The sequence below is a fragment of the Nicotiana sylvestris genome, chromosome 2, assembly GCF_000393655.2.
Source record: "Nicotiana sylvestris chromosome 2, ASM39365v2, whole genome shotgun sequence".
Lineage (NCBI taxonomy): Eukaryota > Viridiplantae > Streptophyta > Magnoliopsida > Solanales > Solanaceae > Nicotiana > Nicotiana sylvestris.
The window spans coordinates 176,501,023-176,527,905 of NC_091058.1; the positions used below are offsets into that span (position 1 = coordinate 176,501,023).

The following is a 26,883-nucleotide window of genomic DNA, read 5'->3' on the forward strand; positions in this document are numbered from 1 at the left end:
GCATGCTTGCTTTCTAATAAATATTTCTTTTAATAAATTATATAATGATATGATCAGAAAACATAAATAATGAATAATAAATGGTTAAGCGATGATCTTAAAAAAGATATGCCTAAAAATGTTGCACAAATTATTATTATTATTATTGTTATTATTATTATTAAGTAAAACCATTATGATGAACTTTATTGCCTTGGATTTTGGGCCCGTGCTCAGCATGGGCTTTGTAGAACTAGTATATATATAAATATCAATGTTCAGTTTCGTCTCCGAAAATAATAATACACTTCTCCCCCTTCCCCTCTCCAAATTCCCTCTCCTGGCAGACTGTTAAAAGTGATCTGTCTATTACAAACACACACAGATATGTGTATGTCTGTAATATTTTAAAATTGATAGGGCAACGGGATTTTGGTTCACCATTGTCCGTGAAGAAGGATAACCGAATGCCAACCTTCAGTCATTAATAAGCCATCAAAACAAATTAAAGATTTCCACAAGAGCCAATTATAGATCAGCGGAGACAGTACCACGTCACAATCTTTAACATGTTGGCAACACAACTAATTTTACAGATTGGTGAAGTAACAGAAATACAAACCGCCTCAACAGTTGATACCAATAATTATCAGAAATAAGCCACCAAAATAGAAAAGAAACTATAAGTTTTTTATAATTACACGTACATTTGTTACTTGACAACATGATATCTGCTCACCTAAGCACTGACTATTTGCCTATCTGCACTTTGTAAATAATTTACAATAGCTGAAGCTGGGGAAAAGTTTTAAGGCATCCAACACTTCGATCTTGTGTCACCCTGTAAGGGTATACCCTAAGATGATGGATACTCTTAAGGCGCAACAGATTTCGTGCAGCTTAATATGTCGCTTGTTACCTTATCTTAAAAGATCCTCCACTACAGAGAACATAACTCTGCATAATGCTCCGTTACATATATGTTTCCAACCAATGGGCAATCACTGAGATTTTTCCGCCTGATTTTCCACTCAAAGTATGGCTCCAACTTCTTGTAGGAACTGTGATCTTCCATCAAAAGTCAAGTATCGCACACGCATTACCTTCCAAAATGGAGGAACAGCCAGAATTTACTAGCCTTTGCTTGGGTGCTCGTCAAGGTCCATGAATTCACCAGTAACCCTGCAAAGTAGAGAAGCAAACAACGTCAAATCACAACATTTCACACTTCAAGAAGTTGCTATTCTGAACAGATTCTCTTTCATGAGTTTTCATCCGAAGTGAGGGGCAATGAGGCACCAAGTTCCAAAGATAAGCGAAGTTGGCTTTTATTTGGCAAAAAAAGGTGTTGATTTACACCAATTCCAGCACTCTCAAGAAACATCCTTCATTTTGTAGTAAAATCAGCAAAAGAAAATATTTCGCAGAAGTAAATTAGCTATTAGATCACATTAAAAATATAAAGAGATCCGGTTTCATTCTGAGTCCTTAGTACATGGTATGTTGCAAGAAGAAATAATAACATAAGACTCCTAATAATGTGTAGGAGTTGGCATAAAAAACCCAAGTACCTGTCATATGACAAGAAGGCATCACCAATTGTTCCACTAACTTTATTCCGCACCTTTCTTACACAGACCTAGAGTTACGTAAATGAACTTTTAGCGATATTCAAATCTAAGGTAAACAAATAATGATCTTAACTAAGCAAATCAAACCTGCACTTGATCCACAGGGCCAGCCGAAGGGTCTCTGTTACGGTGAATAACAATACCATTGTCACATTTGTTTATGAAGTGTGCACTTCCGCTAATATCGTACAGATTTGGAGGACCTCCTACCCAATGATGCAACTGGCAAAACATGTTTGATGGTCATTGATATTATTGAATTTTAAAGAAAGGCAGCAAAGCAGCAGTAACACAACAATTTAAGTCAACCAACCTGTCTCGGATGTGCAACAAACCAAACATGACAGGAATGGTGTTGCGCAAACCGTTTGATCTTTGTCAGCATCTGGCTGACATACTCTGTTTCAGTCCTGAGAAGGAAATGAATGGGCTATAAATGACCCAACTCCACAGCAAGGAAAGAGAACATTTTACTATAGATGTAAATTGAGAGGTAATGAAGATGGACCATTGCTGCTACAATTTTAATGTTTTAAGCACCAAAAGAACTCATATTGACGTCAAGAGTGATACATAGTATGGAGATGAACAATAGGTAAGAGAGCCACCTAAGAATATTATCAAAATAAAGAGTTGGACAAAAACAAGTGGATGGTTCACCAAGCTCAGTATAGGGTGACATATTGTAAATGGACTATGACCAAGAATCCTAGACTTCTCAAAATTTCAGCTTTAGTTGACAAGGGTAATCTATACTTCTTCTTTTTTTGATAAATGTAAGATTTATTGATGCAAGACAGCAAAAACTGGAGAGTACATCCAAAAAAGGCTATGTGCATCACAGAGAATGTAATGAACAGATAAAATCCAGTATAGCATCTGGCTCTAACAAATTTGCCGCTACCATGTTGCACCAAAAACTAAGCAAGAATATGCAATTGTCTTTACGCTTGAGAACTGATTGATTCTTGTCTTCAAAAATTCTAGCATTTCTCTAGTTCCAAATAATCCAGCAAATGATGGCAGGAATGGCATTCCAAATAGCAATGAGAGGTTTTGCGATTCCTTTCCTACGCCAAGCAAACAGGAATTCCAAAAAGGTTCGAGGCATGCACCATTTGATACCTAGGATGTTGAAAACCAGATTCCAGAGATGACGGGAAGCTTTGCAATGAAGGAAGAGGTGATGAACATCTTCCTCATTTTCTTTGCAGAGGACGCATCGGTTACACAACTGGAAGCCTCTCTTCTGCAAGTTGTCTAAGGTGAGACATTTGCCGTTTGCCACTATCCAAGTGAAACATTTCACTTTATATGGGGCCTTGTTCCTCCAAATTGTTTTCCAAGGCCAGACAATGGGAGAAGCTGAAGAGCTAGAGAAAGAATAGTAGCAGCTTTTTACAGCGAAGACACCTTTGGAATGCAAGTTCCATTTTAAGTGATCCGGGTTAGAGCCAAAGGGTGGGAGATCATAGAGAAGTTGAAGCATCATTATCAACAACAACAACAACAACGACCCAGTATAATCCCACAAGTGGGGTCTGGGGAGGGTAGTATGTACGCAGACCTTACCCCTACTCCGAAAGGTAGAGAGGCTGTTTCCAGGAGACCCTTGGCTCAAAAGAAGCAATAGGAGATGATACATTAGTACCGTAAAAATGCGTAATAAAACAGCAACAATATATAAGAGATATGAAATATGAAATACAGGATACGACAACGAAAATACGAAATAGATGGCTGGTATAGTACAACTAGAAAGTAAAGCCCTGCATCAATAGACGCCTAATGACATTCCTAGTCTAACTCCTAACTGGATAGTCTCCCTCTATTGTGCTGTAGAAATATTCACACTCTCCCCTAACCTACAACCCTAATGCTCGACCTCCATAAATCCCTATCAAGGGCCATGTCCTCAGTAATCCTAAGTCGTGCCATGTCATGTCTGATCACCTCTCCCCAATACTTCTTAGGTCTCCCTCTACCTCTCCGCGTGCCCACTACAGCCAGTCGCTCACACCTCCTCACCGGTGCATCAGTGCTCCTCCTCTGAATGTGCCCGAACCATCTGAGTCTCACTTCCCGCATCTTGTCCTCCATGGGGGCCACACCCACCTTCTCTCGAATATCTTCATTCCTAATCTTATCCATCCTTGTATGCCCGCACATCCACCTCAACATCCTCATCTCTGCTACTTTCATCTTCTGGGTGTGTGAGTTCTTTACCGGCCAACATTCAGTTCCATACAACATGGCAGGCCTAACCACTGCTCTATAAAACTTTCCTTTTAGTAACGGTGGCACTTTCTTGTCACACAAGACTCCCGACGCTAACCTCCACTTCATCCACCCCACCCCTATACGGTGTGTGACATCCTCGTCAATCTCCCTGATCCCCTGAATAACCGATCCAAGGTACTTGAAACTACCTTTCTTGGGAATGACTTGAGAGTCAAGCCTCACTTCAACTCCCGCTTCCGTCGGCTCAACTCCAAATTTGCACTCGAGGAATTCCGTCTTCGTCCTACTCAACTTGAAACCTTTAGACTCAAGAGCATGTCTCCAAATCTCTAGCCTCTCGTTGATGCCGCCTCTTGTCTCGTCAATTAGAATAATGTCATCAGCAAATAGCATGCACCATGGAACCTCCCCTTGAATATGATGAGTCAGTGCATCCATCACCAGGGCAAATAGGAATGGGCTGAGCGCAGACCCTTGGTGCAACCCCGTAATAACTGGAAATTGTTCAGAGTCGCCTCCTACTGTCCTAACCCGAGTCTTAGCTCCATCATACATGTCTTTAATCACCCTAATATAGGGTGCAAGAACACTATATTTCTCCTAATCACAAAGTTACAGTGATTAGACCTTTCTAGATCCAACATTTAAGAATCTGCCATTTACACACTCAATCATATGAGAGGAAAGATTCCCTTCTTCCACTTGCAGCCATGTTGTAACGATCCAGCCGGTCGTTTCATGGGTTACCGCTCCTTTTTTTCCCCATTTCTGCTTCTTATTATCTTGTTCAGCTGTATTATGTGATATCGGCTTAGTTGGTTCGGGCTCGGAGAGGTTTTGGAAAGGAATGAGACACTTAGTTTCTTTTGAGTAAGCTTAGGTTGGAAAAGTCAACCGTATGTTGACTTATGTGAAAAAGGGCTCGGATGTGAATTCTGATGGTTCGGATAGCTTCGGGAGGTAATTTGGGACTTAGAAGCATGATCAGAATGGATTTTGGAGGTCCCGAGTAGAATTAACTTGAATTGGCGAAATTGGAATTTTGGCGTTTTCCGGTTGATAGGGAAAATTTTGATATAGGGGTCGGAATGGAATTCCGGAAGTTGGAGTAGGTCCGTCGTGTCATTTGTGACGTGTGTGCAAAATTTCAGGTCATTCGGGCGAGGTTTAATAGACTTTTTGATCGAAAGCAGAATTTGGAAGTTTTGTAATTTCTTAGGCTTGAATCCGATGATGATTTGGTGTTTTGATATTGTTTTGAGTGTTCCGAAGATTGGAACAAGTTTGAATGATGTTATGGGATATGTTGGCATATTTGGTTGAGGACCCGAGGGCCGAAGGTAAGTTTCGGGTGGTTAAAAGGATCAAATCCTTGTTTTGAAAGTTGCAGATTTTCTGTTGCTTCTGTTGCAAACTTTTGGCCTTCGCGTTCGCAAGAGGGCTCTCGCGTTCGCGAAGGGATGAGTAGTGAGGCTGGAAATTTGGCCTTCGTGTTCGCGAAGGGTGAGGTTCTGTGTGGTTCCCGCGGTCGCGTAGAGTAAATGGGAGCAGCTAGGGTCCTGGTCATTGTGCTTCGCGTTCTCGCTGGGTGTGTCGCGTTCGCGATAGTCTGAGAAGCTGAAGCTTCGTGTTCGCGTCCAGGAGGTCGCGTTCGCGAAGAAGGAATAAGTGATCAACGGATTTATGTGCTTCGTGAACACGAGGCTTTGACCGCGTTCGCGAAGAAGGAAAGGTCACCTGGGCAGAATGTTTAAATAGCCATTGTTTGCAATTTTGGGTCTAACTTTCACCATTTTTGAGCGATTTTGGAGCTTTTTGAGAAGAATTGAAGAGAGAATCAAAGGGAAACACTTGGAGGTAAAATTTATGGACTTAAGACTCGATCCTATTGTGATTTCTACCTAATTAAACATGAAATTCGTGGAATCTAAAGCCTAAAATTGGGGAGTTAGGGTTTGAGATTGGAGACTTTAATTTGAGGATTTGAGGGGTCGCTTGTGGTCGGATTTTGATATTCTTTGTATGTATGGACTCGTGGGAGGATAAGGATTCTATTGAAGTGACTTTTTCGAATTTTGAGACGTGGGCCCGAGGGGTCGGGTTGGACCAATTTCGGGATTTGTGATATATTTGATTATTTTCGCATGGGCTTCATTCCCTTAGCATATATTGACGTTATGATTCTGATTTTGGATAGATTCGACGCGAGTTGAGGCCGAGTCGAGAGGCAAGGGCGTCGTCGAGTAGTATTTCATCCAGTTTGAGGTAAGTAACCATTGTAAATCTGGACCTGAGGGTATAAAATCCCGTATTTTGTATTGTTTTGATAAATGAGGTGATGAACATGCTAGGTGACGAGCGTGTGGGTGTGCACCGATAGGGATTGTGACTCGGTCCGTCCCGTAGCGACTATTAAGCCGCGTATTTGATTTGAAATCTTATGATATCCCGTATTTTTTAGATTGATACTATATGTTGGGCTGTACGCCGTGCTTGGGGCCTTGTACCGACCTGTTTAGACCCTTAGGGGTATTTTTACTATTTTCCTCACTCTGTTTGATTTGAAAGCATATCCTCAGTCATGTTTTACCTGTTATTTGTTTAAAATTGGTTTCATCACTCTATTTCTTAATATATGAAAACTGTTTGGGCTGAGTTCCTTGATTTTTCTCTGATATGCACGAGTGGCCGTGAGGTTAATGACTGAGAGAGGTTTAGGACCTAATGGTTAGGATTATATATCTATTATGGATCGGGCTGCACGCCACAGCGATATTATATATATGGATCAAGTTGCACGCCGCAAGGATATACATATGGATTGGGCTGCGCGCCGCAGCGATATATATTGGATCGAGCTGCGCGCCGCAGCGATATGACGCTTGGGCTGTAGGAGCCCCTCCGGAGTCTATACACCCCTAGTGAGCGTAGTCGACTATAAACTATGGATCGGGCTGCACGCCGCAACGGTTATTATGATTACTATTATTATGAGATATTATTGAGCCGGAGTGTTGAGTGTGAGTAATGTGTGACGAGAGCCGAGTCACGAGTGACTGAGAGGCTTGACCGAGAGGCTATATTTATGAGTGATACCTTGCCCTAGGGGCTTGTTTATGACTTTTGTTACTTTCACTCTTCTTTTATACTGAGCCTCTGTTGAAAAATGTTGGATAAATGTTTTCAAAGGATTTTTAATTGAAACTGAAGTTTTACGAGATGACTGGCTTTTAAATTTTAGAATTTGACTTGATATTTCTGTTGAGACTTATTATATGATTTTTAACTGCTCGTCACTGCACTCGAACCTTATTTACTCTAGTTACTTACTGAGTTGGTGTACTCACGTTACTCCTTGCACCTTGTGTGTAGATCCAGGTGCCCGAGCATTAAAGTGAGAGCTTCCAGCACTCTCAAGTTTATCCGGAGATCGCAAGGTAGCTGCACGGCGTTCGCAGTCCTGCCTTCCTCCTTCCTATTTTAGTATTTTGTTGTTTCGGACTTATTTTGTATTACTCAGACAGTGTCTTGGTTGTATTTAGAGGCTCATGACTAGTGACACCGGTTTGTTGGGCTGTGTTGGTATATTTTGTACTGATTTCCGCACATTTCCGTTGATTTATATATTTCGTATGAGAATTTGAGACTTAATTGGTTTTAGAAAAATAGTTTTATAAAAAGAATTCACTGTGGTTAAATGTTGGGTTGGTTGGCCTAGTACTATGATAGGCGACATCACGACCGGGGTATTTGGGGTCGTGACAAGTTAATATCAGAGCCTAAATTACATAGGTCTCGCGAGTTATGAGCCGATTTAGTAGAGTCTCGCGGATCGGTACGGAGACATCTGTATTTATCCTCGGAAGGCTGTAGAACCTTTAGGAAAAACTTCACATTCTTGAAATTCCTGTCGTGCGAATCTGTTAATTCTAGCACTAAACTTCTGTTATTCTATTTTCTCACAGATGGTGAGGACACATGCTACTGGTCAGGACGGACGACCACCAGTACCACCAGTTGGGGCCACTACAGGCCGAGGTCGCGGTCAAGGCTGTGGTAGGGGCAGTGGTGTAGCCCGCACAGCAACTAGGGCAGCACCTGCAGATCCACCAGCCACCCCAATTCAGGATCAGGTCCTAGTTGTGGAAGCTCCAGCAACACCAGCTCAGGCACCAGCTGTGCCTATTGTGATTCCAGGCCTTCAAGAGGCCTTAGCCCAGATTCTATCAGTGTGCACTGGCTTGGCTCAAGCAGTCTCAGTTACTACGGCCGCAGCTACTTCTCAGGCTGGGGGAGGTACTTAGACTCCCGTTGCTCGCACACCTGAGCAGGTTGTGCAGGGACTTCAGACACCGGGGGCACCTCCAGCCCAGCCGGTTGCACCAGCTCAGGAGTATGTGGTACCAGTTATGCCTAACGACGAGCAGCGTCGATTGGAGAGGTTTGGTAGACTTCAGCCTCCGACTTTCAATGGCACAGAGGGCGAGGATGCCCAGGGTTTCTTGGACATGTGTCAGAGGATTCTTCGTACAGCGGGTATTCTGGAGACCAGTGGTGTAGCATTTACTACTTTTCAATTTTTTGGAGCTGCCTTTACTTGGTGGGAGGTTTATGAGAGGCGTAGGTCTGTTGATGCAGCGCCTCTTACCTGGCAGCAGTTCTCCGTTCTCTTTTTGGAGAAGTATGTGCCACAGTCTCGCAGAGAGGAGTTGCGCAGGCAATTCGAGCAGTTGCGTCAGGTTGATATTACTGTGACGCAGTATGAGATGAGGTTCTCAGAGTTAGCTTGTCATGCTGTTTGGTTGGTTCCTACGGACAGTGAGAGGATCTGGAGGTTCGTTGATGGCTTCACATATCAGCTTCAGATTCTCATGACCAGGGAGAGGGTGTCAGGTGCTACTTTTGAGGAGGTTGTTGATATCGCTCGCGAGATTAAGTCGGTTCGTCGCCAGGAGCGAGATGAGAGGGAGGCCAAGAGCCCTCGGGGATCTGGTAGTTTTGGTGGAGCTCCTTCGAGAGGCCAGTTTCAGCACGGCAGAGGTCATCTATTCAGACATGCTCAATCAGCTCGCACAGTTCATCGTGGGGAGTCATCGGGCCATGGTTCTCACATCTCACATCAGGGTCATTCATCACTCAGTGCCCTACCAGCCCAGAGTTCGTCTCGTGCTCCATCTGTTCAGGGTTCTTCCATGCCAGGTCCTTCTACTGGTCATTCCGATGCCAGGGGTTCCCTTCAGTCCCTGTTCCCCGCACTAGGGAGTTGTTACGAGTGTGAAGAGTTTGGACATATGAGGCAATGTCCTCGTCTTCTTGAGGGTCCATCTCAACAGAGGGGTCAACCCTCTACTTCAGCTCCAGTTACTTCACCACCCGCTCAGGCAGCTAGGGGTGGGGGTCAGTCAGCTAGGGGTCGTCCCAGAGGGGGCGGTCGATCAGGTGGTGGTCAGGCCCGTTTCTATGCACTCCCAGCTAGACCTGATGCTATTGCTTCAGATGCTGTGATTATAGGTATTGTCTCAGTCTGCCACAGAGATGCCTCTGTGTTATTTGATCCCGGTTCCACTTTTTCATGTGTCATCATATTTTGCTCGTTATTTGGATACGCCCCGTGAGTCTCTTATTTCATCTGTTTGTGTATCTACTCTGGTGGGCGATACTATTGTTGTGGACCATGTGTACCGGTCGTGTGTGGTGACTATTGGGGGTCTGGAGACCCGAGTGGACCTATTGTTGCTTTGTATAGTAGACTTTGATGTGATATTGGGCATGGATTGGCTGTCTCTGTGTCGTGCTATTTTGGATTGTCATGCTAAGACAGTGATGTTGGCTATGCCGGGTGTGCCACAGGTTGAGTGGCAAGGTTCGAATGATTTTGTCCCCAGTAGGGTGATTTCGTTCTTGAAGGCCTAGCGGATGGTTGGGAAAGGTTGTCTTTCGTACTTAGCCTTTGTGAGATATGTCAGTGCAGAGACTCCTAGTATTGATTTTGTTCCTGTGGTGGGGGATTTTCCCGATGTTTTTCATGCAGACAAATCAGGCATGCCACCGGACAGGGATATTGACATTAGTATTGATTTGGTGCCGGCCACTCAGCCCATTTCCATTCCACCGTATCGTATGGCACCGGCAGAGTTGAAAGAATTGAAGGAGCGCTTCAGGAACTCCTTGATAAGGGGTTTATACGGCCTAGTGTGTCGTTGTGGGGTGCTCTTGTTCTATTTGTGAAGACGAAGGATGGCACGATGAGAATGTGCATTGATTACAGGCAGTTGAACAAAGTTACAATCAAGAACAAGTATCCTTTGCCTCGTATCGATGATTTGTTTGACCAGCTTCAGGGAGCGAGGGTGTTCTCCAAGATTGATCTCCGTTCAGGGTATCACCAGTTGAAGATCAGGGACTCGGATATTCTTAAGACAGCTTTCCGGACCCGATATGATCATTATGAGTTCCTTGTGATGTCTTTTGGGCTGACCAATGCCCCAGCAGCGTTCATGCATTTGATGAACAGCGTGTTTCGGCCTTATCTCGACTCGTTCGTGATTGTTTTCATTGATAATATTCTGGTGTACTCGTGTAGCCAAGAGGAGCACGCGGAGCATTTGAGAGTTGTGTTGCAGAGGTTGAGGGAGGAGAAGCTTTATGCCAAGTTCTCCAAGTGTGAGTTTTGGCTTAGTTCGGTGGCTTTCTGGGGCATGTGGTGTCCAACGAGGGTATTCAGGTTGATCCAAAGAAGATAGAGGCGGTTCAGAGTTGGCCCAAGCCGTCCTCAGCCACAGAGATTCGCAGCTTTCTTGGATTGGCGGGTTATTACCGTCGGTTCGTTCAGGAATTTTCATCTATAACATCACCCTTGACCAAATTGACTCAGAAGGATGCTTTATTTAGGTGGTCGGATGAGTGTGAGGCGAGCTTCCAGAAGCTCAAGACTGCCTTGACCACAACTCCAGTATTGGTTTTGCCATCAGCTTCAGGTTCATATACAGTGTATTGTGATGCTTAGAGAGTAGGCATTAGGTGTGTGTTGATGCAGGAGGGTAGAGTTATTGCTTATGCTTCTCATCAGTTGAAGCCCCGTGAGAAGAGTTCATGATCTAGAGTTGGCTGTCATTGTTCACGCATTGAAGATTTGGAGGCATTATTTGTATGGTGTGTCTTGTGAGGTGTTTACTGATCATCATAGCCTCCAGCACTTGTTCAAGCAGAAGGATCTCAATTTGAGGCAGCGGAGATGATTGGAGCTGCTAAAGGACTATGATATTACTATTTTGTACCATCCGAGAAAGGCCAATGTGGTGGCCGATGCCTTGAGTAGGAAGGCAGTGAGTATGGGGAGTTTGGCGTATATTCCTGTTGGGGAGAGACCTCTTGTAGCTGATGTTCAGGCCTTGGCCAATCGGTTCGTGAAGTTGGGATATTTCGGAGTCCAGTCGGGTATTGGCTTGTGTGGTTTCTCGGTCTTCCTTATTTGATCGCATCAGAGAGCGCCAGTATGATGATCCCCATTTGCTTGTCCTTAAGGACATTGTTCAGCACGACGATGCCAGAGATGTGACTATTGGTGATGATAGGGTGTTGAGGATGTTGGGCCGGATATGTGTGCCCAATGTGGATGGGCTTCCGGAGTTGATTCTAGCGAAGGCCCATAGCTCGCGGTATTCCATTCATCCGGGTGCCGCAAAGATGAATCAGGATCTAAGACAACATTATTGGTGGAGGAGAATGAAGGACATTGTGGGATATGTAGCTCGGTGTCTCAATTGTCAGCAGGTGAAATATGAGCATCAGAGACCAGGGGGCTTGCTCAGTAGATGGATATTCCAGAGTGGAAGTGGGAGCGGATCACCATGGACTTTGTAGTTGGGCTCCCACGGACTTTGAAGAAGTTGGATGCTATTTGGGTAATTGTGGATCGGCTGACCAAATCCGCGCACTTCATTCCTGTTTGTACTACCTATTCCTCAGAACGGTTAGCAGAGATTTATATCCGAGAGGTTGTTCGCCTGCATGGGGTTCCAGTTTCCATCATTTCAGATAGAGGTACTCAGTTTACTTCACAGTTTTGGAGGGCCGTGCAGCGAGAGTTAGGTACTCGGGTTGAGTTGAGCACAGCTTTTCACCCTTAGACGAACGGGCAGTCCGAGTGCACTATTCAGATATTGGAGGACATGTTGCGCGCTTGTGTGATTGACTTCGGTGGTTCATGGGATCAATTTCTACCACTCGCGGAGTTTGCATATAACAACAGTTATCAGACGAGTATTCAGATGGCTCCATACGAGGCTTTATATGGGAGGCGGTGTAGATCACCAATTGGTTAGTTTGGGCCCGCGAGGCTAAACTTTTGGGTACAGACTTGGTGCAGGATGCTTTAGACAAGGTGAAGGTGATTCAGGAGAGGCTTCGTATAGCGCAGTCGAGACAAAAGAGTTATGCTGACAAGAAGGTTTGTGATGTGTCTTACATGGTTGGGGAGAAGGTTCTATTGAAGGTTTCACCCATGAAGGATGTTATGAGATTTGGGAAGAAGGGTAAATTGAGTCCTCGGTTCATTGGGCCTTTTGAGGTGCTTCGGAGGATTGGAGAGGTGGCTTATGAGCTTGCTTTGCCACCCAGCTTATCGAGTGTGCATCCGGTATTTCATGTTTCTATGCTCCGGAAGTATATTGGCGATCCGTCTCATGTTTTGGATTTCAGCACGGTTCAATTAAAGGGAGATTTGACTTATGATGTGGAGCCAGTGGCTATTTTAGAGCGTCAGGTTCGAAAATTGAGGTCAAAGGATATAGCTTCAGTGAAAGTATAGTGGAGAGGTCGGCCCGTGGAGGAGGATACCTAGGAGACCGAGCGGGAGATGCGGAGGAGATATCTTCACTCATTTGAGGCTTCAAGTATGTTTCTTGACTCGTTCGAGGACGAACGTTTGTTTAAGAGGGGGAGGATGTAACGACCCGGCCGGTCGTTTCATGGGTTACCGCTCTGCTTTCCCCATTTCTGCTTCTTATTGTCTTGTTCAGATGTATCCTGTGATATCGGGTTGGTTGGTTCGGGCTCGAAGAGGTTTTGGAAAAGAATGACACACTTAGTCTCTTTTGAGTACGCTTAGGTTGGAAAAGTCAACCAGATGTTGACTTATGTGAAAAAGGGTTCGGATGTGAATTCTGATGGTTCGGATAGCTTCGGAAGGTGATTTGGGACTTAGGAGCGTGATCGGAATGGGTTTTGGAGGTCCGGAGTAGATTTAGGCTTGAATTGGCAAAATTGAAATTTTAGCGTTTTCCGGTTGATAAGGGAGATTTTGATACAGGGGTCGGAAATGAATTTCGGAAGTTGGAATAGGTCTGTCGTGTCATTTATGACGAGTGTGCAAAATTTCAGGTCATTCGGACGAGGTTTGATAGACTTTTTGATCGAAAGCGAAATTTGGACGTTTTGGAATTTCTTAGGCTTTAATCCGATGATGATTTGGTGTTTTGATATTGTTTTGAGTGTTCCGAAGATTGGAACAAGTTTAAATGATGTTATGGGATATATTGGCATGTTTGGTTGAGGTCCCGAGGGCCTCGAGTGAGTTTCGGGTGGTTAAACGGATCAAATCTTTGTTTTGGAAGTTGAAGATTTTCTGCTGCTTCTGGGGCAGACTTTTGGCCTTCGCATTCGCGAGAGGGCTCTTGTGTTCACGAAGGGGTGAGTAGTGAGGCTAGAAATATGGCCTTCGCGTTCGCGATGCTGGTCCCGCGTTCGCGTAGGGTGAGGTTCTGTGTGCATCGCGAATGCGATGAGGTTCCCGCGTTCGCATAGAGTAAATGGGAGCAGTTAAGGTCCTGGTCATTGTGCTTCGCGTTCGCGATGGGTGTGTAGTCTGAGAAGCTAAAGCTTCGCGTTCGCGATAGTCTGAGAAGCTAAAGCTTCGCGTTCACGATAGTCTAAGAAGCTGAAGCTGAAGCTTAGCGTCTAGGAGGTCGCATTCGCGAAGAAGGAATAAGTGGTCAACGGATTTTTGTGCTTCGCGAACGCGAGGCTTTGATCGCGTTCGCGAAGAAGGAAAGGTCACCTGGGCAAAATGTTTAAATAGCTATTGTTCGCGATTTTGGGTCTAACTTCCACCATTTTTGAGCGATTTTGGAGCTTTTTGAGAAGGATTGAAGAGGGAATCAAAGGGAAACACTTGGAGGTAAGATTTATGGACTTAATACTCGATCCTATTGTGATTTCTACCTAATTAAACATGAAATTCGTGGAATCTAAAGCCTAAAATTGGGGAGTTAGGGCTTGAAATTGGAGACTTCGATTTGAGGATTTGAGGGGTCGTTTGTGTCGGATTTTGATGTTCTTGGTATGTATGGACTCGTGGGAGGATAAAGATTCTATTGATGTGACTTTTATCGAATTTTGAGACGTGGGCCCGGGGTCGGGTTGGACCAATTTCAGGATTTTTTATATAATTTGATTATTTTCACATGGGCTTCGTTCCCTTAGCATATATTGACGTTATGATTCTGATTTTGGATAGATTCGACGCGAGTTGAGGCCGAGTCGAGAGGCAAGGGCGTCGCGGAGTAGTATTTCATCAGGTTTGAGGTAAGTAACCATTGTAAATCTGAGGGTATAAAACCCCGATATTTCGTATTGTTTTGATAAATGAGGTGACGCATATGCTAGGTGACGAGCGTGTGAGCGTGCACCGGTAAGGATTGTGACTTGGTCCGTCCCGTAGCGACTATTAAGCCACGTATTTGATTTGAAATCTTATGATATCCCGTATTTTTGAGATTGATACTATATGTTGGGTTGTACGCCGTATTTGGGGCCTTGTGCCAACCTGTTTAGACCTTTAGGGGTATTTTTACTATTTTCCTCACTCTGTTTGATTTGAAAGCATATCCTCAATCATGTTTTACCTGTTATTTGTTTAAAATTGGTTTCATCACTCTATTTCTTAATATATGAAAACTGTTTGGGCTGAGTTCCCTTATTTTTCTCTGATATGCCCGAGTAGCTGTGAGGTTAATGACTGAGAGAAGTTTAGGACCTAATGGTGAGGATTATATATCTATTATGGATCGGGTTGCATGCCGCGGCGATATTATATATATGGATCGGGCTGCACGCCGCAGTGATATATATTGGATCGGGCTGCGCGCCGCAGCGATATGATGTTTGGGAGGTAGGAGCCCCTCCAAAGTCTGTACACCCCCAGTGAGCGTAGTCGACTATAAACTATGTATCGGGCTGCACGCCGCAACAATTATTATGATTACTATTATTATGAGATATTATTTAGCCGGAGTGCTGAATGTGAGTAATGGGTGACGAGAGCTGAGTCACGAGTGACTGAGAGGCTTGCCCGAGAGGCTATATTTATGAGCCTCTGTTGAAAAATGTTGGATAAATGTTTTCAAAGGATTTTTAATTGAAAATGAAGTTTTACGAGATGACTGGCTTTTAAATTTCAGAATTTGACTTGATATTTCTGTTAAGACTACTCAGACAGTGTCTTGGTTGTATTTAGAGGCTCATGACTAGTGACACCGGATTGTTGGGCTGTGTTGGTATATGTTGTACTGATTTCTGCACATTTCCGTTGATTTATATATTTCATATGAGAATTTGAGGCTTAATTGGTTTTAGAAAAATGGTTTTATAAAAAGAATTCATTGTGGTTAAATGATGGGTTAGGTGGCCTAGTGCTATGAAAGGTGCCATCACGACCGGGGTATTTGGGGTCGTGACACGTGATTCTCTCCTGCATTTCAAAATTCAAAGAACCCATTATCTGAATTTTGAAGCGCAGCAAGACAAGGATCCATGTAACTTCTTAGAATTTCACCTTTCCTTCTTGGAACTCTGTTAGATAAGACCCTTCAGCAGAATGAAGGACTAATAAAAGATTGCTTCTAAATGCAGCATCAGATGGAAGCACTATGAGAAAAAGAATAAGAGTAGTAGCAAAAGAATATAGCAGAGGTAAAAAGGGAAATGCAGAGAGAAGGTAGGAATTCACCCAATGCATCTTAAAGTTGAGCTACACATTTTGTTGTCCTGATATTACAGGAGATTAAAAGTTAATATGCATTCACCAACTATGAGAAATGCATAAAAGGTTACTCACTGGCTTGAAGGACGTTGATGATCAAGCTCATTGTATGGATCAATTACGAGTCCATTCACCCCATGTCTTAAAACTGCAGCTTTTGCAAGTGACAGAACCCAGTCAATATTCGGTAGGCAATCATTCTCACACCTGTTCAATTATCCTACTTCTCTTGTTAGTGAAGGAAAAAGAGATTCAACAAATAACAAAAAGAGCTCAAGGACTAAAAGCTTCTTCAGAATATACCTAACACAATGTGATTAACTAAAAACATATCTATGAAGATTTCTGGAAGTTGAACAATATTGACGTAATAGTACTGACATACAACGAGCTGATTGTATATTTGTATTAGCAAGTAACCAGCACATAGCTTAATTAAGGAATAACCACAGCTAGTAAATCTTTTTAAAAGGTAAAAGTCATGCAATTTGCTACGGCAAGCTGATTGTATTAGCAAGAAACCAGCACATAGCTTAATTAAGGAATCACCACAGCCAGTAAATCATTTTAACAGATAAAAAGTCATACAATTTACTACGGCAAATAAAGGAGAACCTTGCATGCAAAGACAAAAGATGAGAATGTGTATTATAGGGAACAAGAGGTTGCTTTTGTCCTACACATTACAAATGAGGAACCCAGCACTGCCTTACAGATACACACAGCTATGAAAGATAATCTTCAAACTCGTCTCATTTCTACATTGATATGATTAAAAAGCATAAATACTCTGTGCACTTGATTTATTTCTCTGCAACATTGTTGGAGAAGCGATAAAGGCTGCTGTAGTCAGTCTAATTACAAACTTGTTTTCAAAAGCATAAAGTGGAAGCAAATGACAAGATTATGGGACTTTAAGAATGAAATGAAGCACGCCCGCTTCTTCAAAGTAAGCGCACTCGCTTCTTTGAAATAAAGGGGACAATGAAAATACGACATTTACCTAACATGTGCAAATTTAGTATCAAGTGCAATTAATATTACTAGTTACGGTATTCATTTATAATAATGGCATCATCAATCCCAGTAGCTAAAATTAAATGTAACTTCAACAAACCCACCAGAAAATATCAATGGCAAAATTGATTTTCAGTTTCTTCTTTTGACTTAATTAGCCATTAAAAGAAAAAATTAAAAAAATTAATGTGCAACACTCGATTTCATATTTAATTTTTAGTAACTACAATTGTAATTAGTTTCAACTATAAGAGTCAGTTTTTTCCATTATTCATTCTATACGACAAAAATTGGAAAATAGAAACCACACAAAGAACCAGTGCTTTTAAAGGTTCGTTTGAAGTGCGCTTAAGCACTGAAACTCAGTTGAAGCCAAGTTGTGCCCTTCGCCTTGCTTAAGTGGCGCTTTGTGTAGGCGCAAACGTGCTAAGGCTTGCAGAGGCGGATCCAGGATTTAAATTCTATGGGTTCAACTTTTAAGGGTTTTAGCATTTAAACCCATTATATATTTAAAGTTATGGGTTCATATCTACTTTTTTGCAATTGTAATAAATTTTTACTTCACGTCGAAAGTTAAGGGATCAATTGAACCCAGTAGTAATACACTACATCCGCCTCTGAAGGCATGTGGCTCATCACCAGTGGCAAAGCCAAAAATTTCCCCAAGGGTGTTCAAACTTGAAAGAAGTGAAAAAAATTCCCCGACAAGGGGTCGGTGTTAAATATATGTTATAAACCTCTAAAATATTCTAATATATATATCGCCGCTGCTCATCACCCATGGGCTCTATCTTTAAGAAGGCACGACTAAACAACAAATATAGTAACGGACAGTTTAATTGCTAAAAAGACGTTATTAAAAAACTTTTAGTGATTATGAATGATAAATTAAAATGTTAGTATAAGAAAGCTAGCTCCAAAAAATTATAAATTGCTAAAAAGAAGCTAGAATGAAATGTTTAGTGATTATGAATAAAAACTTAAAATTTAATATAGGAAAGCTAGCTAGAAAAAACACAAATTACATCTTTTCATCTAAATAAGAAATTTAAAATAGTTTTAAACATGATTGACATGATTTTTACTTCAATTCTTTTGTCCAAATTGTTGTTGTTTGTGTTTGCTGTGATTTTTCCTCGTCACACATTATTTTTTCTTCATTAGTGCCTTTCTTTGTTAAACCTTATGCTTTAATTTTCCTCTGCACTTAAAGCCCCAATAGACTTTGGCACATTTCTTGCTTTTCACTTTTATCTACTCCGTAAAAAATAGACAATAAAAGTTAACAAGGGAATTATTGAGACATTTAGAAAAGCATAAGAGAAGTCCAGTACCAACAAGATGATGACTTGCACACCATAAGAACAAGAAGAAAGTCTCTAAATTCTAACTAGGTTGAACAGAGACGACGAAAAAAAGATTACTGAAGCACAGTTAGATAGCAACAGGCCATAGTTTCCTCTTTCTCTCTCTTTTCTTTTCCAGTTTCAAAGTTAGACGCATAGAAGCAACCCTTTCTCGCTCGAGTTGCTTAGGGCCTCACTATTTGAAAAGCACTCTTCTTCAAAATTGCATCACTTCAACCATTAAAAGCAATAATCTCTCCTTCATAGCATTTCACTGCTTGATCACCGTAAAGAAAGATGGATTTTAGGTCTAACTCAACCCTAACGCTAGCTAATGAGACGAGTATTATCCAAGATAACATTTCATGCACTCAACCAATATGGCCTCTAACATACCCCTCGCATGCCAGGGTTGGACATATATTGACTAGGGTTGGAAACACATTGTGTGGACAACATAAGATGGGGCCCTAACATTAGGTAAACCAAGAAATAAGGACGGATCTGACTCCTCTATCATTAAAGAAAGTGCACTTTGCGCCTATCGCGACCCGAACTGCTAGCTTATGAGATGAGGATTGCCTAAATTATTATCATATAAGGAGACAAACAGCTCATTCTCTCAATTGATGTGGACACTCTAACAAAAAATAAAACTGACTCATAATATCCCGAATATTACCTATTCAAAACTTTATTTAAGTAAAGATTCCAAAAAACAAAACCAAACTGATTGACATCCTTAATTTGGATCCACTATCAGTCGATCCAGAACTTATCATCAAAACAAACTTTGAAACATGGAGAGTAAGCTTGCAGATCAGATGTCAGTTCCAAATAGGACTAAGTTAGAATCATAAGGCAAGAAGTCAAGATTCATAATATCAGGAAACTGCCACTATCACCTTATGAGGAAAAAAGTATCACTGAGCCATTGCTTTCCCTCTTCAAACTCCTGAGCACTCATCCGTTGAACAGATTCCCCATATCTGCATAACCAATGATCAAAAGGTTACCATACAAATGCACAAAGAACAAAAGATAAATGAATGCACACCAAAAATGCATAAGATGAGTAAGAGAGTCCTTCTGTGCATCAGAAAGTTAGGTTCTTCTTAACCGGAAAAATAAACTAGAAAGAGAAGAACCAAAATTTTATAATAAGCTACGGTAGCAGGAAATGACAATCCCCATCCTGGACCAACACAACATAGAAGTTATAGCGGGTTGATATAGTAGAAAAATTAGAACCAAAATAAAAAAGGTTGTCTGTAGCCGTGCATACTGCAAGCTAGTCTTACCAACTAGGGTTGCCAAGAATGAAGGCTTGAACCATACGACACGCATTTGCAAGAACGGGAAGCAATCTGTTTGACACCTAAATACTTCTCAAACACAAACATGTGTGCACCTCTCGGCAAATATTAATTACAAAATGAAGTTCTACTAAATTAGTCCTGCCCACAGCCCATATAGAGAATGCTGGTAATAGGGTCACAACCAGATAATAAGCCAACATAATGGGACAAGTAAACAGTGATAGTGATAAAGTTATATGCACAAATACTTTCATCCATAATTTATACAAGTAACCCAAGCACACAGTGGATAGTAGGTTTTGCCCATTGTAATGCTCAAAAAGTTTGTAATGGTGGTATTATTTTCTACAGTGAACTTATCCCCTCTTTTCTGGGATAGGTTCTAGCATTTAAGAATTCTACCACGCGCTTACCCATTTAATAGCCACTGATATTGCGCCATTCTTGCGTCTCTTGAGGGGCCTTGGTATAATGCACTCAACTGAGAGTCAATGGAGGCTTTTGCAGAAGAATCTAATCAGAAACAAGTTGTTCTAACAGTAACACTTTGAAGTATAACTTTTTAGTTCTCAGAGGTTAGTTTGAATTAATGTGTTTCTTTCTCTTAAAATATTTAACTTGCTACCAAATATATAACATTTCTATCGGGACAAATCAGAAGGGGAGTCTTAGCGTAACTGGTAAAATTGTTGTCATGTGACCAGGAGGGTTCGAGCCGTGAAAACAGCCTCCTGCAAAAATGCAGGGTAAGGCTGCGTACAATAGACCCTTGTGGTCAGGCCCTTCCCCGGACCCCGCATAGCGGGAGCTTAGCTATGTTGCGCGGACTCTCCAAAATGTAGCCGCACCCGTGTCGGATCCTTCAAAAATGCACTACTTTTGGAGGATCCGACACGTATCCTGCCACATTTTCGGAGAGTCCGAGCAACATAGGAGCTTAGTGCAACGGGCTGCCCTTTTTATCGGGACAAATCAATGTAGTAATCATTTCAAACCCTATATCCAGCTGATGTTATATGGAGTAAATCCAGTTTCATGAATGTTTTCTCATTGTGAAAAACTAATAGTTAACTATCTATCTGCTTTTTTGCAAGAAATGGTGAACTCGTCAGTACTACAAGATGGTAATATGATTAAATAATTAAGAAATCATAAAATCCATTACCGATTCCAAAAGACTGCCCAGCTAGCTAGCTACCAAACATATAGAGAAATCCATTTAACACGACGAATTTTTTTACAAGGCAGATAATTTTATTAATAACGGAAACACCTCCTGTATACTAGTATTATACCAAGTAGTAGAAAAAAATCTACTAACATAATATGATTCTCTAAGAACGACACCCAATGTTCTGTACAAAAAAAGAAATTTCATTGATGCACCACAAATGAACTAGAAATGAGAGGTTATTTCTCAAATATACATAGTCCATTTTATACGAAGAATACAAAAGCAACAACATAGAACTCTTGACCGCCGTCGTTGTCGAACTCTCCTTCCCCCAAAAGTCCCCTTATTTCTTTCCCTTCTAATAAATTGTAGAATTGTATGAACATCTCATTTAAAAACTTAAGTTGTTAGAGAAAGCACACTTTTATTTACTTAATTAGTTATATCTTCAACATGTCCCTTCACGTGGAGGCCTGATTCTTTTTCATGGATCAAACAAGTGAAAATTCTTTTAGATTATTTCTTCCAGGTCCATATCTAGGCTTGCCATCTGAATTGTTTCATCTTCAGTAAGATCTCGTCTCTTGTGCGACTTATAGTTCGATGATTCTGTTTAAACATTCAGTCTTCCTCATTTCCAGGTTCCTTTCGAGAGAGAAGCTCTATTTTCTCAGTCTTCCTTTTAAAATCTTGAGTTTCTGTGCCAAAATGAAATCTTTAAAACCATCAGCACCAAGCCACCAATTCTAGAACTTGAAATAAGATTTTGTGTTTTCCCAATCACCACAATTGAGAAGAATAAGGGTGTGGTTTGAAGAAACTTGCTTGCTTTATGTTCCTAAAGCTTTCATCCCACACAGAGAAAAATAAAAATCTATCCAGCCTAGAGGAAATATGAGAATTAATTCTTCTGGCCCATGTATACAATTCCCCTAATAGTGGAGGGTCAAGAAGCTCTAAGTCCTCAATAAACTTCGAGAAGTCATAGCTCTTGAAATAGTGTTGCTATCCCTTTTTTCCTCCATATATCGGGTACCATTAAAATCTCCCACGGACTACCCATTGTCCAACAACGATTCCCTGGAGATAACTGCTTCCCACCACATTCTTCTCTCAACCCTCTGAGAAACAAATTTACAAGTGATGGTATAATTAACCACCTCCCCTTCCATATTCTACTGTCCAATAGAACCAAAATACCCCATCTATGGCCCCTAATCTAATTCACACACGATTGGACATCACCTTCTAATGTGGATTCTTGCAGACGGTATATATCAGCCTTCCATTTCTTAATTAATGACTTCACAATTGATCTTTTATCCCTTCTATTCAATCCCCAAACATTCCAGGAAATAATATTATCTTCACTAAAAACAGTTGTTGGCAGATTTCCCCCTGCTTCTAGTATTGGGTTATGAGAAGTTGATGTTGAACACCACATTTTGTACCTTCATGATCCCTTTTTTCTTTTTCGAAGTCGAAACTTCCCTTGAAGTTGCTTTTTCTCTCCTCTAGTCTGCGCCTGTCGATTTTCATAAATAGTTATGGAGCTTCTTCTTGCCCTGTAAATCTTGCGCCATAAGTCTTGCTCATCTTCAACACATTTTTATGCACCTATAGGGAAGCATTCATATCGGCTTCAAGGAAATGGGAATCAAGAGGTCCAGATGCATCTACTAACCAATATTCAAGATCTTTGCAATCTATCAATTGATGGGTATTCAAAGGAAGAGGTGAGAAAGGGACAATTTCTCCACCCAAGGAGGGGGTTAAATCTTCCTCATCATACCCAACATGCAAAGCCAACTCTTCTTTTGCGACTGTTTCCCAAGAGTGCATCGCTATCAGAGAAGGTAGCAGAAAGTTCAAGGGCCCTTGAAGTAACGTTGGCATCAATTCGAGCCCCTTGACTTTAATTCGAGCCCATTTCAAAAGGTTCCTTAGCTTCTTCTTCAGTTTCAATCCATCCCCCACATAAATCTCCGATTTGCTTGAAAATTTTCTGAGACCAGAGATGAAGAGGAATCCCCAGTAGCCTCACCCACACCCAATCAAGTTTGGTCGCTCCAGGAAAATACCCGACTGTCGGCAACCACCAATCAAGGATCATCAATTTATTTCTCCACCTCCATTCCCCCATTTTGATGTGATCTGCCCTTTTCCTTGAAGGAAATTCAAACAGAAATTTTGCTCCATGCATCTCGTACATCTAAATACCTGGGATTGCGCTCCATTAGCTACTGACCCATCTCCTTATGCCAGAAATAGTAGGCAGCTCCTTCGTTTCACTGAAACTTCCCACCAGGCATCTGCTAAGAACATCATTATCAGAGATTTCAGGGCCATGAGCAATAATCCGCTGAGCAGTGGAGGTGCTGATGTGAAAGCCCCTTTAGCCTCCCATTTATCAGATATGAAAGCTTCATGTATGAATGGTCCCCTACTGGATTTGTGAACCTCTGCACAGCTGGGATAATCACATACTCACATTAATGAAATTCTTTATCTTTAAAGCAACATCTCTCAACCCAATACTGAATGCTGCTTCTGACAGGATTATGACAGCTCTGTGTTCCCTACACTGCAACTACACTAATATATCGTCCATAATCATTGTATTTCTTTGTGCAATAGAAGTTATGCACGTGATCTCTGGCCTTCGATCACCTTAGTTCATTGGCCATCTTTCGAATGAGAAAATCAGGAGTTCACATACCTATAGCATGACTTTCCGACTGAGAGTCATTTTTCTCATGAAGTTCCTCTTGCATCCCACCCATTCATACCAGACATCTGCACTATCTTTGACTTCAGTAATCTCAAAAGACTTCTCACCAACATTAAAATAAATTGTGTTAACCATGACTATGAGAATAAATGAGAAACTAAGTTTTTGAGCCTATCACCAAGACATGATTGATTAAAAAAACTCAGAAAATGCAAGGAAGAATCACCGGAAAGTGACTAGGAACCACCGGAGAAAGTTGTTAGACTCTCTCGGGTCTTGTGCCTGGGAGCATTTCTCTCTCCTCACATCTATCAATTCTTGCGAAATTTCTTTCTGACATATGCAACTTTATCAACATCTAATTTCTCAATGCTACCGAATATGTAATTTAAAATTTGTAATGACAACAATTATGTTTCTAGGCATCTTGCCTAAATGTAGTAATACTAAAAAGAAAAATGATAAAGAGACTTAAGAGGTATAGGTTGTTTCCTACTTGCCTCACATCAAAGAATGGTTTCTTTATGTGTTTCTCCAAAAGTTTCCTAGCATGGTCCCGCACCTACAGATCGGTAAATAGATAGATAGTAAGAAAACCAAGAAAAACGAGCAAACACAAATGGGCAGGGGTGAATGTGCTGAAGGGTAAATAGTTCCTCACTGTGGTGAAGGCCAAGCCGTAAAACAGTTGTCTGACAGATTTTAAGAGCTGACATTTAGCATTGAAGAAAGACAAGAGATTGTTGACTATGATAGAACTCAAGAGAATGATTGGGGAAGTGTTGTAACAATAGTTGAACTTTTAGGCATTTGGTTTAGCAACACAACAGCAAAAGCACTAACATAGGTCTAAGATGAAATTATACGAGTTGAAATATTATTTACTACATATGTATTTTCTTTCACTAGAATTCTAGAAGTAGGATTTACTTGGTTTGACTGTATGAATTGAATCTGATTATATTATTGGAATAAGTCAATTGAATAATCTATTTGAACAAAATTTTCATTGGTATACATGTCCTCAAAGCTTGACTTTGTCACATAATAATCAAGCAACAATGAAAATAACATGATTGATGCAGCACCGCCCGGGCCTCAATCACAACTAGTTGGGTTCGGCTATATGAATTCTCTATATCTATTTTGCTCCAACCGTCACCCTATCACCAACTGGTGGTTCAACCGTCACCCCTATCACCAATTCTTTTTACTTCTACAGCTTTACCCTAAAATACTAGCTCTACAATAGCTCTCACTCCATTCATATTTTTATTTATCCAATCATACAATGATATTTATTGTAATAACGAATGTACGGTTCAACTTGCACAAAATATTAACTTTGTTCCTCTCTAAGGTATCCAATAATTCTATTGATTTCTTTATCAACGAACCAATGTTCGAATTCTCTATAGCCTCTTTCTCGTCCACTTAGCCTCTTGTAGACACGCAATGACGCAATATCAACTCACCTCCTCTTAATGGTATCCACTAATTCTATTAACTTCCCTTTCAGCGAGCCAATGCTCCAACTAACCTATATGAATATGACTCTCTTGTAATAGCTTATTTACCATCATCGTCCATCGCGATGCAGGAATCCGTTTGCGTCTAACACCATCCAGCACCAATGTGGGAAAATGAACTTCTTTAGGCTAGAGATCAGCAATAAAAACTCACTTATGAATGTAAAACTCACTCATGAATAGTTTATTAATGGTGTTGATCCAATTAAAATCAAAGCAGCTCACGAAAACAGGTCAATTAATCCAAATCAAAGACAAGTATGACAGATGACAGTCTTTATCAACAAAAAAAAAAAGGACAGATGATGGTTTGACTAAATGATTCTCTCAACTCATAGTTAGTACACTACAAGTAAAACATCAGTTATGCTTATCCAAGTTGAAGTATGATTTAGGAATCTAGGCATTCTTTAAACAAGAACCAGGGCACAAAAGCAAATCACTTAATACATTTTTTTTCAGAAACACCCCATAGAACTTTGAGGAATCTAATACTTGTGCAAGTTATATTATACTTGGAATTCCGATATAAAAATTAAATAGAAGATCCAGATAATGTAGATAATATGTTGTCCATTGCATGATATCCTGCTATATTACTATACTATCAATAAATCATTCTAGAGGGAGTTAACGGTTAAGAATTTTCTTAGGATGCATTTAGCACAAGCCTCATCTAGGAAATGGTGGTGGCAAAACCAACTTGGCATCTAATTTCTAATGAATTTAATCGCTCACTTATCCCCGTTTGATATGACAAGAAGCAGCTTCAACAGTGCCTACCTTATTTTCCATAGAGCAAAGTGCAAATTTCCAGCCAACACTCTGATTGAGATTGCACAAAAGAGCATCAATCCATTCACTCTTCCCCGAATTTGGGACTCCTGTAACAATAGTCAACTCTCCAGGCACAACCTGTACAGAATCAAGAAAGATGGGGGGAAAATCAGCCACTGTAGAATTTCATGTTTTATTTTCATGCTGATATGCCAATAATGAGCCTCAATCCAAAGTAATAATAACTGTCCATTGCTTGGTTATTTAAACAACAGCATTGTTTCTAGGGCATACATATATTAGTTTGTGCTCCCGGAAGTTCAAAGTGAGTGCAATATTTAGAGATGACATTGACTATGCTGAAGAATTGCATTGTCTATCATTTCCCAGGGGCATTTTTGTCCTTTCGGTTCTTTACTTCAGTATCTTGTCTATAGGTAATACGCTAGCGTGACAAGGCCAGTAAACAATGTCCCCTCTCCATTCACCAGAATCTCTCTCTTCACATCTTTTTTTTTGGTTCTCTACATTACTTGTTGGCGTTTTAATTAAGTGACTAATTTTTCTTTCCGATAACAGCGGTGTCGAGGTGTGCACTAATCTCAACCCGGTACTTGATACCTCCCACCAATAGGAGTACCGGGTAATAGGCTTAGGCAGATAGGAAGAATTAACCTAGTGTCTCCTCTGTTAGGTTTCGAGCTTTGTTCCAAAGGTTACTACTCCAACTCTTCAGCCGTCACTATTATCAAAGGCGAAAAGCGCAAAAAAGCTCTAAAGTATTGTAGGGCTTTAAGCTCAAAGCGCAAATAAAGCGTGGGTTTTAATGAAGAAAAGCGCAAATGGAGAAAAATTACAAATATGTACGTGCAGTCCAAGACTAATATATACAAGTATGAATACCAAATATATGGACAAAGAAATTGATGAAAATTTATGATAAAGTGAAATCTCAATTGTTTAGTGTCGTCTCTTTCGGCTTACGCTCATTAGCAAGGAAAAGTATGCCTTAGAGCCTTGATGACAATATTAAAGTACCCGCTAAGCGACGCGAAGCGCTCAACATATTTTGAGCCTCGCTTCAGGGCTTAAGCACGCT

The 26,883-nt window shown here is 41.1% G+C and overlaps 1 protein-coding gene across 1 annotated transcript in view; it reads right to left on the reverse strand.

Annotated features, from left to right (window-relative positions):
• Positions 1-530: 530 nt before the first annotated feature.
• Positions 531-26,883, reverse strand: part of LOC104229060 (twinkle homolog protein, chloroplastic/mitochondrial) — a 36,903-nt gene continuing 10,550 nt past the window's right edge. The window contains exons 14-21 of the mRNA XM_009781633.2: positions 25,791-25,922; positions 23,979-24,040; positions 19,160-19,243; positions 15,967-16,098; positions 1,924-2,020; positions 1,698-1,832; positions 1,551-1,618; positions 531-1,161 (exon numbers count right to left, since the gene is read on the reverse strand). Of these exons, the coding sequence (XP_009779935.1) occupies positions 1,113-1,161; positions 1,551-1,618; positions 1,698-1,832; positions 1,924-2,020; positions 15,967-16,098; positions 19,160-19,243; positions 23,979-24,040; positions 25,791-25,922 (759 nt within the window). The 3' untranslated portion in view covers positions 531-1,112. The remainder of the gene's footprint in view (positions 1,162-1,550; positions 1,619-1,697; positions 1,833-1,923; positions 2,021-15,966; positions 16,099-19,159; positions 19,244-23,978; positions 24,041-25,790; positions 25,923-26,883) is intronic.